Source organism: Stegodyphus dumicola, chromosome X1 (genome assembly GCF_044657685.1).
Source record: "Stegodyphus dumicola isolate Sdum_Otavi_A_Nest chromosome X1, ASM4465768v1".
In the NCBI taxonomy this organism is placed as follows: Eukaryota; Metazoa; Arthropoda; class Arachnida; order Araneae; family Eresidae; genus Stegodyphus; species Stegodyphus dumicola.
Genome location: NC_140780.1, coordinates 178964718 through 178979399, shown reverse-complemented (window position 1 = coordinate 178979399; position 14682 = coordinate 178964718). Strand labels below are relative to the sequence as shown.

The 14682-nt window shown below is 31.9% G+C and overlaps 1 protein-coding gene across 8 annotated transcripts in view; it reads left to right on the top strand.

Moving 5' to 3' along the window:
* The window catches only part of LOC118187080 (RIMS-binding protein 2-like), a 481618-nt gene that overhangs the window by 262509 nt on the left and 204427 nt on the right, over positions 1 to 14682 (top strand). For all 8 annotated transcript variants that reach the window (XM_085807914.1, XM_085807917.1, XM_085807913.1 and 5 more), the window contains exons 4-5: positions 6875 to 7015; positions 11588 to 11819. In XM_085807914.1, the coding sequence (XP_085664040.1) occupies positions 6875 to 7015; positions 11588 to 11819 (373 nt within the window). The remainder of the gene's footprint in view (positions 1 to 6874; positions 7016 to 11587; positions 11820 to 14682) is intronic.

Sequence of the window (14682 nt, the reverse complement as noted above, 5' to 3'; positions counted from 1 at the left end):
CCCGAATTAATACTATGAAAAGGAAGATTAATCATGTTTTTGAAGCAGTTTGCAGATAATATAGTAGCCAGTAAGGAAGCATTATGCGTTGGTGATAATCAGCGACACCATTTCAAGCACACGAATTTGCAATTTTGACTCTTTTCACTTGCATTTTATATAAATTTTCTGATGTCTTACACTGTATTAATACTCCAAGTTAGGTATTTAGCTCAATATTTGCTAATTATTATATTAACTTTAAATGTGGTTCACTCGAAGTAATGACTTTGCAAATCCGTGGCTTTCACATGATTCTGATGATATACGCGTCTCATCCTCTCCCAATGAGAGTACATTGAACGGTTTGGCTTTCACCGAAGTATCATTCCGAAATAACCGTGGAACTATTTGCTTAGGAACGGAGATTTCTGGAATTGTAAAACATTTCTTGTTTTCTATCAACAATATATGAACATTTTTTTTAAATCGAAAATTTGTATTAAAAGAAACTACTATATGAAATTTTTATATTCAGATTATTTTTCACGTGCGAAATATGAATATTGTGAAATACAAATACAATCTTCATTTAAATATGCTTTGATGACCATTTTATGTGATAGTCTACTGTTTTGTGTGAATATATATTATCAAATTATTGAATTTAATAATAGACTACAGAGTAATGTGTATCCAATACTAATTACGAGGGCAATCCCCCCCAAAAAAAGGTCTCCTATTTTTTGGGAACGTAGAGAAAGTTTTAATACGGTTGTTGGCAACACTGTTGTGCCTTCTCCGCTACCACATAAGCACGCAGGCGCTTCGCTCGGATGCTCAGTCATGGCTTGGCAGCCATTCGAAATGGAGCTCCCGATAAACGTTACCGCCAAGTGCGAAGTGCGCGCAGTTATTCAATTTTTGAACGCAAAAAGCGTTAAACCGGTTGAAATTCACCGCCTATTGACAGAAGTGTATGGACAGTCGTGCATGGATGTCAAAAACGTTCGCAAGTGGCGTAGAGTGTTTACAGCCGGTCGGTCGTACTGAAATTCATGACGAAGAAAGGAGCGGGAGGCCGTCAATTGCCAACGAGACAATCGCGAAAGTTGAGGAACTCAACTTTCGCGATTGTTGAGTTCGTAAAATGCGTAAAGATCGGAGTATCATCTGGATGCTCCTGAAGCTCCTCAACGCTTCCTGAAGGGCATGGCGGCAAGCTGGTATGACATGGGCATTGTAAAACTGCCACAGCGTCTACAAAAATGCATTCTGCAATTTTAAAGTGATGTAGCAATTATAGAAAATAAACGGTTTTTTTGTATATCTAAAAATCTAGGAGACCTTTTTTTTTTGGGATTGCCCTCGTAATGTACACAGACGTGAATGTTGTGTACTTCATCTAGACTAAAAGTGGAGAATAATAACAACTAGTCTTTCTCCTTCCATTTTATGCTAGAACTTAGTGTAATCTAAATAATTTTAAACTTCTAAAGACTTCAACTATTTCATCTTCAACAACTTATTTTGAAAAGCAGAATAATTATATACATTTTTATTATTGTTACATATTATAAATTTTATTACACATTTTTATTCTTATATTTATTACACATTATTTGAAGAACAGAATACTTACATGCAATGACAGTTTCTTGAGAACAGTGTCGTCTTAATTATTTTTTTACGTATTGCAGTATGTAAGGAAATTCCTCCTCCCCTTCAGTGTGTGCATTCGAAGTGAAACTGAAAGCATGCCAGGCTAGCAATCGGTAGGTTCAGATTTCGAGTCTCAGCGAGAGCCTTGCTGATTTTCCACGTTTACTGCTTCGAAAAGCCTAACAGACTCAACAGATTTGCACAGAATGTTGCGAAATATAATGTCTAGACTAAGCGATATGTGAGAGTCGTGTATAATTACTTCCCAATAAAACTAAAAGTATTATTAAATCTATGAATCATAAGTAATTTCTTAAATTTGATTTTGTATTTTTAACAAATCCGAAATTCTGACTGCATAATACATTTAGAACGCATCGATCATTTATGTTTATCTCATTAATGTGGTTTCGTACTTTTTTTCAATCTGCTTCCTGGTAATTGCATTCATATATTAAACAATATAATATCGATGGCTGTTTGTTAATATGATGATCAAAAATAACGTACAACAACCATTTTTTACGGAATTTTTAAAAAGCATTTCATGTCAAAAGTTGTTTTATAAAGATATAATTAAAAAGTTATCGATGATGCTAAAAAGTAACTTTAAAATGTCATTAAAATTCAGTGGGAAAATAACTGAACAAAATTACTTTCATTGCTATTAAAATTTCTACAAAGTTTCTACAAAAACGAACTAATACCTTTTAAAAAGGAAATACATTTTCTTCTAAATGATTGACAAGGTATCATTTCCAATGACTTAAAAAAATTATAATTAATGAAGTAAAAGAAAATACGACCATTCATTCAAAAAGCTTTGTTTAAACTGTGTATAAAATAATATCTTAAATCAATGTATAGTGATATGAACAAAAGACGCAATAAAGTTTATAAGGTATTTTCTCCTTCCTTCCAGCATGCCATCGTGGTGCAACGGTAGTACACTCGGGGCGTATTCGAGTTCTGGCAATGGCATTGCTCATTTTTCGTATCTGTTATTTCAAAGAAAACCTAATGACCCTACAGTACGGCCCGAACTAAAATGTGATGGTCGACAATTCGCACCAGGATTTGGCGATTAGGTACCGCAATTCTCAGTCGTCCTTTAAAAAGGGGAAGTATATAAAGTATGTTATCCCTTCCAGCATCCTTCGTAGTGTAATGGTATTCAGCATCCTTCGTAGTGTAACACTTGGCGCGCATTCTGAGTCCCGGAGAGGACTTTTTTCATTTTTCACGTTTCCTGCTTAAAAAAATCCTATTGACTCTACAAGCCTCTTTACTCTTCAATTAAAATCTTTTGTAGAACAAGAGGCCGAGCTGTCAAGTAGCTGCATATTTGTAGACTAAACCCAGCTGAAATGCTGATGGAAAGCTATTACATAAGAGTTTTCATAGATTTTTCCCATGTACAACGTGCATATAAATTAGTTTCTCGTGGAAAACGTTCCACGAAGGCTTCTGTTCCTGAAAGTAACTACCCGTAGATTGCTTTGCTATGATATACACACAGTCACAAAAGTTTGCATACAGTCATCAAAACACCTTTACTTATACTGATATTTTAAAAATAAATAAATGAATAAATTTGGGTTTAATCAAGAAAATAAACCATAATTCGTTGAGTTTCAATAAAATATTGCAAAAATCGATACTATACATGTCACAAACGTGTAAATACAGAAATGCTTCATTTACTCTTATCAAATGAATCAAAATACCGTGCGCGTCTATCACTGCCCGTAATCTGTCCGAACTAGATTTGTTGTCGTATCTGGTTAATTTCAGACCGTGTTCGTTCAATTGCTGCCTTCAGAGTTTCTTTGCTTGTAATAATATACTAGCGTATTCGACGATTAAGTTCATTTCATATATATTCTACAAGAAGTCTGGCGACTTGAGTGGTGAATGCAGTTGACTCGGTACTTTAAAGAGAAGCCATTCTTTGGCAACCTTAGCAGTACATTAAAAAACGCAGCTGCTTCCTAGTTCCAGTTTTTCAACATGGGATTGCAGGTTATTTTGCAATATTTTCAGATACATTAATCGATTCATAGCGAAATCCTTGAAAACTAATTTACGAATTCCCTCAGCTACCATTGATCCCCAAATCATTATAATCCTTCCACAAAGTTTAATAGCTGGTTTTTAAAATTTTTGGTTTCATTTCTTTATTTCTCCGTCACCAAATCTTTAAACGATCATCGCTTTCGAAAAAATTCAGTTTATTTTCTTTAGTAAAAAGCACTGTCTTAAAGTCTTTATTTAGTTATAAATTTGCAAAATCTAGTCGTCTTTGTCAATTTTGAGGTGAAACAGGAGGTTTTTTTTTTTTTTTTTCTAGAAGCTCTGCCATTACATACCTCTTATAGAAGAATTCCATGCACAATTCTGAATTGACTTTTTTCCTGTTGCCGTCGTAAGATATTCGGTTAATTTTGGAGTACTTATTTTTGGATATTTTTTTACTTTTCTTACAAAAGTTCCTGCATCACGATGTCTAACTTTCTTTGAATGACACTTCGAGGTATATTGAGCAAGTTTCTCCTTGATATGTAATATTTAATTATGGTCTGTATAGTTTCAAGACCTTTCCCAATAAGTTTAGATGTTTCCACACAAGATTTCTTATCATGCCTTAATTTTATTATAAAATTTCTCGCAGCTAAAAAAAATTCTTTCTTTGGATTCGTTTTTTCAAACTACGATCACCTGCAGAAAAAATCAAGATTATGACTTTCATGCGTATTTGAGATGTCTTTATAAGTCCAAAAGGAAAAAGAACAACCACATATGCGAATTTAGTTAAGAGCCAGTCAATTGTATGCTGACTTTTGTGAAGTGCTGGTTTCAACGAACCTACATATAACTTTCGTATTTGCCTTATTTAAGCTGTTACTTTTAGCGAAATGTTTTTTATGCGAGTAGGATGACATTTATATAATTTAACAGTTTAAACCTTAGTATTTGCTAAGCTTCTGTTTTAATCCAATAAAAACCTTTCATGGTGCTTAACTTTCAGCTACTTAGCTGATTAAAACCTTTAATGTTTATTTCAATTCTAGTGATTAGAATAACCTTATGAAAATTAAATTTTAAAAAAACCTGATTTCTATTGGTCATTATTTCAGAATTTATCTAATTATGCTTTATATTTTTAATAAATATATGGAAATGAGTCTAAAAATTTGATTCATATTCATTATCTACAAAATATAGCGATCGATATATTTGTTATGTATTACTTTTAAAATTAAATATATAATCTTATCGACTACGAAAGTATTATGTATTTAGAATATCCAATTTATTCATTGTTAAGGGGAAGTGTTTATCAGTGAGAAATGTAACTGCTATTTTGTACATGTAAGCTTCATAATTCTATTACTAGCAAATTTCAGCTCCTTTTAGGGGCAATAATGCCCGTCTTCTGGTGATAAAAACATAATTTTGATATGGTTTATTTCTACAGCTTTTGTTTAAGGATAACACAAGTTATCTCAAGCATAATTTGCAATGATTTGTTTTTGAGGATAAAATAAGGTCATAGAAATAGAAATATTTGTCATCACGGATATGTATTCAATAAACTGTACTTTAGGCTGCTGAACAACGAATTCGACGAATCAAGAATGAGATTAATTGATAACCAGTACCGTTGTGTAACAACAATTTGATCAAACATTTTGAAGAAATATGTTTGGTCTCTTCTTTAAATGTATGCATGTATTTAATCTAAACAGAAGACTATACAGACGAAAGACCATACAGCTTAATTAAAATGAGAAACTTTTGTAGTTTCTTTAGTAAATCTTTTTGGAGGCTGCAGGAAAGAACCAGAGCTCCTTTCTTGCAGCTCACTCTGGTTCCTTTGATTTTCACCAGATGGTGTTTATGAGGAAAATAATTGGAGATTGACGATATCTTCATGGGAAAATGGTCTAGACTAGTAGAAAGTTCAAAATCCCGAATTTAATTTACAAGGAGAAGACTATTTTTTGTATTAAGGAGAAATTGTCTGCCTTGCTTTGAGAAGGGATTAGTGCGTAAGCCTCTCATTGAGACTCAGTTGAGAGATAGTAATGGGTATATAGTTCAAAAGTTTGTGTAATTTCAAAACAAAAGTTTGTATGACGAGACAATTTAGCTTTTAATTGTTAGTAATGTGTCTAAAGAGAATAATGACTTGTTAGGGATTTTTAAAGAGACATTTTCTCACAGTATGTGCATTGTATGACGCACTAATACATGGGGAAAATTAAACCCATCTCATTCCAGGTATCCATTTTATTCAGCTTTCAGAAATCGAATCTATGTAGAATTCTTATTGCCTTATGCAATCTTCTAAAACATTTTAAAATGAATAATGCATGAATAAATGAATAATCGAAATGCATTTATCACTCAAGCACAACATGAAAAATTTGAAATCATCGGCTAAGATTTAAGGAAGTCAGAACACATAATATTTAAGCAACAGACAAAGTCTGAAATCGTAAAAACAAGTTTTCAGCTGAATAAAGTATGTCTTTACTGCAGAAGACTCATTCTAATGCGTTATATCATACATTACCGAACTGCAAAACTATTCAGGATTGTTGACTTTGAGTGCTTACTTAAAATTTAATGTTAAAACTGTTAACACACCTTCAAATGTGATAATTTTTAACTCAGCGAAAGTCTACTTTAATTCTTACCTGTTGCACACAATTAATAAATAAATCCTCTGAGAAAACTTAAGCGCATGATAAAAAAGTACATCTTTGATTCCTATATAAAACCTCTAAATACAGAATCTCTGTCTGACTCTCTCTCTTTTGATGGTCCAGAAAGCGGTATGTGTATCTTAAAGCTTGTGATAAAACACGCATTACGGTAATGACTGAAGTTGAATCGCCCTACACAAATCAGTGAACATGTGAAGAGCATACGCAGGTAAATACGTATGCAATTGTGTGCATGTAAACAAAAAGATTCAGATTTTATTATTTACATGACTATAGACTCAAGATAAAAGTATTCTTAATGTTATAAGTTCAATGATTCAAATTGCATGATATTTTTATTCAATAAAATGGATGGAAAATAAAAGTTCAAGCCTTATAAATACATTCAAATGAATTTCAAGCATAAGCAGTAGCCATAAACATGTGTTTCTAAAAATGTTTCATATAAGAGTAAATAATAATATATCTTCCACACTTAAGATGTAACATTTCTATTTCAGTCCGAAATACGTGAGCTGGGTAAAAAGTGTGACCTAGAGAGTGTACTTCGAGAAGAACTTAGTTTGGAAATACAAGCTCTGCAAAGAAGCCAGTCTAAAATTTCTTGGAACATTCAGCCTATACCCCAAGAAACAGAACAAGTAAGGCAGATTCCTTTTATTTAAAAAGTTATAAGGAGCTTTATGTTAATTAACTACTTTTTATGATTTGGATCTTTACTGTAAATTTTCCTTTTCGTTAGCCCTCACCTGGCTGCAGATGAGTTAAGAGTATTTAAGGCGAGATTTTTCAATGTTTTAGGTGTACAGTTTTTGACTGTGACTTTCGCAGCTTTACTTTCTATTGCCTATGTCTCTACGTTAACTTTACGGTATTGGTGCTAGCCGAAGTTAAATGGCCCCACTAAAGCTGAGTCAGCTTAGTTAAGCCAAATTTATACAGTCTGGGGCTACGATCCCTTTTTAGCACCTTGACTGCCACGCGAATTTGTATGAATCTCCTTTAGACCACGAGCTCTGCTAAACCATGCTCCAATTGAACGAAGCGTTTTGGTAGATGCATTTATTTTAAATCTTTTCTTAAGAACGAAGTATCTAAGAAAGGGTGTGAGATTCGAAAATTATTTCTTCTTTTCCAAATATTTTTTTAGTAGTGAAAAATCTTAAATTTTTTTCGTGTTAAAATTGTTAGTCCAACTTTTTGCAATTTCTGATAGAAAATTAATGTAATTTTTGAGTGAGTCATATAACAGTGAAGAAGAAACCTGTTGCAAGGCTTACAAAAATTCGAACATTAGCGATGAGGAACAGTCAAGATTTTTCAGAAAAATAATTATGAACAAAATTATATCTTCAGTCTCTGATTCGAATACTGATGAATGTAGTGTAGACACTACTGATCATATTTACAAAGATTGGTTGTTTAAGAAGAAAGAAAATTTGATACCGAAGAAAGCACAATTCAGTTTAGTGGACGGAATGAATTTAGCTGTCGGTAAAAATCATTTTCGTTTCTATAAATAATTATTTTTTAAATAAATAGTTTATCTTATAAGTACGCAAAGAACTGTCCCTCGAATATGGGTGACGCAGCCTGATCATAATTTTTGCCGTCTTCCGAATACTGGTGTGCCTCAAACAAAGTGTTAAACTGTAAATTAAACTTTATATTATTTTAATACCTGCAAGAGCTGAAGTTTTGAGTGTACACTGAAACTGTCTTTCCTGTTAATTTCAAACTTAAATAAAAATACTTATTTAAATTCTTTATAAGACTTCGGTATACATTTTCAGATGGAGCGATAACTGGCTTGTTAGTTTTATACGTTCTGAAGGTCTTTGAATTAAGAACGGTAGAAACGTAGAAAGATGTTAATATTTTAACAATCTACAACTTAAAATTTTGAAAACTTGGCCTAGAGCTGCAAAACCATTTCTGAATATATTTTCTGACTGAGTATGACATTTATTTTATAGTTAATAAGTACCATTATTATTTAAAATTTAACAACTACAATAAATTTAAATGAATATTGTTACATAGAAATTATGAAACTTTTACATTTTAAACTCAGCTGATATTTAAATTTATTTATAACTATGGTATTACATTGTTTAAAAGTGTAATAATATTTCATACTGCACAAATCTAAATTTTCATTTCATTCTTTAAGTAGTTTGTGTTTAAAGAGAATAAAATTTTTGTTTTACAATAATTTTAAAAACATTTTACTTAGTGAAGCACTTGTGCTCAAGCAAGTCAAAAGAGACTGATAATGAATTTATTTTTTAATACATAAACGATATACGGTAGCTAAATAAATATGAATGAGTAATTCAGTTGTCTGTTTAGAGAAAAAAATTGTAATTAAACCTGGAGTTACATTTGAATCGAATGAGAAAACATGATAATCTCTTTTTCGCTTATGGAAAATGGAGCCAGTTCGAGTTAAGCAGTTTGCAGCCTTGAAATTTTGGTTCACTTGCAGAAATCCACTACAGAAGTATGAAATGTTGCAATAAATACATGGTAAGGAATTTTACGGCAATTGACAGCAGTTTAAACTCTTTAAAAAATGGCATGTTTCGTTTGCAAAGCAAAGTTTTACTTCTCCTGCTAATGCAGTGAACGATATTGTAGTAAACACAACTGCTGTCATTGTTCAAGAATATCTCTAAGTACTAGTGGGTGGACTGACTGAGATAGTATACACTTTTCATGGTAGGGCATTCACCATTCCCCACACAAGAGAGATTTTTGGCAGAAAAGTGCAGAGATTGTTCTTCTGAACAGAATCAAGTGCGTATTAGATGTGTGTGTGTGTGTTAGACACTTCAAAGGCTAGTAGTTGAGAAAAGTGAGGCATACTTAAAATTAAACATGTTGATGAATCTTGGCTATATCGCAAGGGCTCTGAAAGCAAATTAGCAAACATAACTTGGACATCACCAAGTTATCTCACTTCAAGGAAAGTCAGAGCTGAAAAGTAAGTTATTTCTTTCTCTGACTGTCATTGACTGGTTTACAAGCATGTAATGCCTTAATATATAACTGTTATGGCTGGTATTACGTGAAACTTTTGAAGACCCTAACCGTACCTGAGCTGCAAGCATCTAGTTGGTACTTGCATCAGGATAAAGCACAGACTCATGTTTCCAGTATTTTTGTCCAATATTTTTCTCGAAAAATAATCGAATGTGTGTAGAAACTTCCAACCCAGCACTGACCTAACTCAGTGAGATTTTTTACTCTTGTCTGAAGTCGCAACTTGGCAGCCAAAGTTTCTGTTTAGAAGGAGGAAATAGTTTCAAAGACGATATCGAAAGATGGATTCCAGCATATATTTCATGAGTAGTATATACGCTGAAGTAAATGTGTAGCAGTCAGTGGTGATTATTTTACAAAAGACAGTATCAAGGTAGATCTTGCTTTACATAAAGATTATTAAATTCAAAATTTGAGTATCACTATATCGCATTATTGTAAGCAGAAAGTGTTTTACATTATTTTTCCAATAGACTACCATTTATTTTGTGTAAATGTTTCAAACTCTTCTGGATTAAAAGCTTATACATAAACTTATGATCCATGACAGCTATTTAATTGTAACCGAGCAACGTAATATACCCAGCAACGTGAATATAAGCTGTAGAAGAAAGTGTAGGTTTGACTCAAAGCAACATTTTTCCAAAAGTGCTGTATATTATATTGATGTTGAAAAACTTTCATTTGTGATAAACTTCGAAATATTGTTTAAACTTAGTAGAAAAATAATAATTGTGGTTAATGTGATTAGAAAAGGAAATATGAAGCCTTGATAATGCGCTTAGTAAATGAATGATAATGTCAGCTTTGTTAAATCTGTATGAATTTAATATGGAAAGGAAAAGGAAATGAAATCCTTAGATTGAAACTAAGCTTCAATTGTTTTTACGATTAATTAGTATGTAACATATAAGTTCTAATATTTATTTATATTTTACTATCCCAATCACATCGTTATAAATGCGGTTTCACTACAAAGAGTCGAAACCTATATTGATATAGTCATAGGAAGGAGAAACCTTTGAAGTCTCGAAGTCTCTTCTCTGAATTAAATCACTTAATCATCCATCCACATCCCAACTTCATTTTAAGAACACATAAGGTAAACACTAACACAAAAACTCGTTAACACGTGAAAAGTTTTTAAGATGATTTGATCTTCGATAAAAAACTTTGATCTCGCTCTTGAAGGTTCAGGACTGCTCCAGTATGGAGAGAAAGTTTAACTCTCTACGAGATCAATGTATTATCTTAAGCTTAATTAAAAGACGTAAAAAACGGTGCTCGAGTAAAAACTAAACAAAATTGATGAAATACCTGCCTTCAATTAATCTTTTTGAAATGACTGTTAAATCCAAAGACAATAACTAAGTATAGCTCTCACTTTTTATTTTCTTGATTAATTGAGCTGTTAAGTGAGAAATAATTTTAATTAAGACATAATATAAAATTTTACGAGAAGACAAAATAATTCATCTTCGTTATCCGTGTAGTTAAAAAATAATCCAACACCATTATCAGCATAGTTAAAATGTATCGTTATCTACTTTCACCTATTGCTCTGAAGCCATATACATGCAGACTGTTGGTTTTTTATTTTTCATCCTGGCAAAAAGCAAGCATTTTCTGAGTGATAACCTTTTAATAAAGGCAGATATTTTTGCGCACATTTATAACTTGTTTTCAGCATCATAATGATACTGCAATATGTTAAATGTATAGATTTCTATTTTTATTGTGCTCAAATTTAAAATCTTATCTAATTAATCTCCAAAACAAATCAAAAGAAAGTTTTGATTTGTTTGTAATAATCAAGTAGGTTTTCTAAATACTAAAGAAAAATCGCTTAAATTTCGAAACAAATATACAATATATTATATTAAGTGCATATTTAGCTTAATTGCATCAAATATAAAATATTATATTATAAATATATTACAAGTATTTTGTTCTGTACGATAAACTAATATACTGATACGTTAAATTTCACTTTACTCGTTGAAATTTCTGTTTCAAGCGAGTGGTTTTCAAATGGGAGTACTATGAACATTTTGAAGAAAAAACACTTATGAAAAGCTGAATGAAGACTTAGTTTCAATCTTTCATTAATTACATATTATACTTCAAAATCTGAAGTCGATATTGTTAAATACTTGAATTTTATTCAGATACCGGCACAGCTGGAAAGCGGACAATGTGGTAGCTTAAGTTCCATCCAAATGATGTCTACCAGTCGATCGGGAACTTCTCCGTTACCAGGCATTTACCCCATACAAACAACTGTGCAAGGAGTTGTAGAAAATACGGTTCTAACAACTACACATAAAGAACAATCCTCGGTAACGACGCAAACGCAAACGGCTTATCAGCCTTCTACATCAGTTAAGTACAGTATTGAAGGTATTTATACTTCGCATATTTTCTCATGAGTCATAGATATTAATGTCTATATTACAGCATTTTCTTCTTATTATACATTGAAATATTTATCTTACTTTAAACAAAAGATGTTAGTATATTTTTACTTTTGTTTTCAAGATATTTGTGAGAAAAATGAGTAGAATGAGTCATGTTATTTATTTATTTTACCTTGTTCATTAAGTCACCTGAATATATTAGGATAATGTTACTTTCCATCAATGGAAAGCGATGCTTACAGAATTTTATTATTATTTATTCCATACGTTCATCACGTTTTTTTTCTTCATAATTTCCTCTTATTTTTCTTTGCTACATCAAGACGAGTGTATAAACCTATCTACAAAGCATAAAATTATAGAAAACAAGAACTCCCGAATATCTCTTTATTGCAATAGTAAGTTTGATGTAAGAAGAGAAAGAAAATGCCAGCAGGCAGATTAATTAAAACCATGACAAAATAAACCAAACATGACAAAATGAAAGAGTGAATGAAGCGAAATAATAATTAAAATAAATAGGATTTGCTGAACATAAGTGCAATATTTGGATCTCAAAACCATTTTAAACGCTTTTCATGTTTCCAAGTCTTGAATTTTATGCTTCTGTTACTGAATTCTGGCACTTTTTATTTTTTATTTTTGGAGTTATTTTTTATGAATATTGCATTATTTTATTGCACCTATTAGCGCACTTGGTGTTTCTACTTAATTGTTTGACTTTGCTTCGCTCTTACATACTTTCATCTATTTGTTATTTTTTGTTCGAGTAAACATAAGTAATAGCTTTAAATATCTTTAAGACTCTGCCCAAGATGTTTAAACTCTGATCACAATATATTTGTTATTCATAGTACCTCTGAGGACTAAATTAATAACGCAGAAGATTAAACTTTCTCTGGCCTTTTTTTTCATTTCCTTTTATACTCTACAATAGATTACAGAAGACCTTCCTATAAACTTGGTAAATATGTTACCATCTAGGCAAAATTTGATCAATATTTACTTCACCAACTGCATTACGGTTTTTGATGAAATACAGAACGGAAATATATCGACACCAGGATAAAAGTAGAAAAATTAATAAGCTTCCTGTAAGTTAACTTTAAAGAGAAACCTAAAAAACAGAATATTAGGTACTTGCGTTTTATCCCATCGACATTATAAGTTGGATACCATCGAACCATGAAAGTGAGCGTAGTTTCCACTAAGTGCCCATCACTCGTTTCTGCGGGGCTAACCAGTGGCTGAGCGGTCAAGTCGATGAACAGTGGCAAGTTTGACGCGAATACGATTCCAGGCGAACGGTATGCATAAACGTTTTCGTGGTTAAAATGTCTAACGTGGATTCGAGTCAGTTTTCTTTAGAAAGTACTCCACTAAGGCATCCCTTTTCTTAGGAAGATAGCCCTCAAAACTTTACTGTAAGTAAATAAACCTAAAACAAACGTTCCTGCGGAGTTCTGAAGGAACTGAAACCTATTTCTTTAATAAACAATCATTCTTCGATCTGCTTCATAAAAAGGCTTTTGTCGATTTTTACTTTTTTGTTACTTCCTTCTGTTCTATCAAAAGCTTTGTTTAAAACACCTATAAGCAGAAACTTTCCGCCGTTAATAGTCCTAGCCTATCACTGTTTTGTCGTCCATGTCGTGTCCATTTATGTACACTATTTTTTATGCTAGGATCCCGTATCTTCGAAATTAATTCACTGTTTGCTGTTCTGTAGCAGATAGGTTCCAAATTTTAATCCTTTATTTTAAGATGAAAAAAAAAATAATATCTTTGTTCATAAGAACAAACGTAGCTTATCGAAAATTAATTGGAGTTGAATTAAACGAAAGCTCCGATGTCGTGGTGTGTTATGTCCTGTTTTTCCATAATCGGAGCTAAATCGTGCTGCTTGGTAAAAATTTCACTGTCGATGGGACAATACTTAAGTACCAAACAGTGTCATATTTAGTATTTTATTAACATTTTTTAATTTAAAATTGCTTATAAAACTTGTGTATAAAGCTAATCATGATGAATGCAATATGCAAATCGGATGTCTAGTTAACCAACTGGTGATCAAACAGTTGCAAATAAAGTTAGTTGGTGATGTTTGCATTTAACAAGCAATATTATTAAAAATATAGGTATAATAAAACAAATATTAAAAATATAGTATAATAAAACCTATTAAATAAACTTTGGTGTTAAACCACATGGAAATTGCATCGTCTTATAATGAATAAAATACTTTACCTTATTTTCTGAATGGTTGATACTGTATGCAGTAAACCCTCGTTTTATGTCGGTGGCGCGCTCTTACAGTGGCATCGTAATAAAAAACAGCACAAAAAGAATTAATTAAGTAGTGTAATAGGGAAAATATATTCGACACATCCAAAAATATATTATTTTATTTTAATGAAACAATTTAAAATAAGTTTACTAAGATTAAATATAAAATATTTTTTCACATAAAATACTCGATAATAATTCAATTATTACTTACAACTATCTTCTAAAGCGGACTGTGTCTTTCATAGTACTACTAGTCTGTATTATCTAGCAAGGGCGCTAGATACAGCTATACTAGCGCCTGAATATACCTGGATTAAGTTCCTCCAGTAATAAGAGGCCGGGTAGTAATGTTTGGCTGTGTGGGGGTCTTCTGGCTTAATACAAAAAATGCAGTATTTCATGAAAAACTGCCTGCCTTTCCAAAGAAAAAATCAAGACCGTCTTGAAGTGCATTTCTTTTCTTTTCCTTGATATTTAATAAAATAGAACTAATGCTTCATTTAAATTCCTCGCAAAGCTTCTTCATCTCCATGCATTGCCATTTATAACAAACTCTT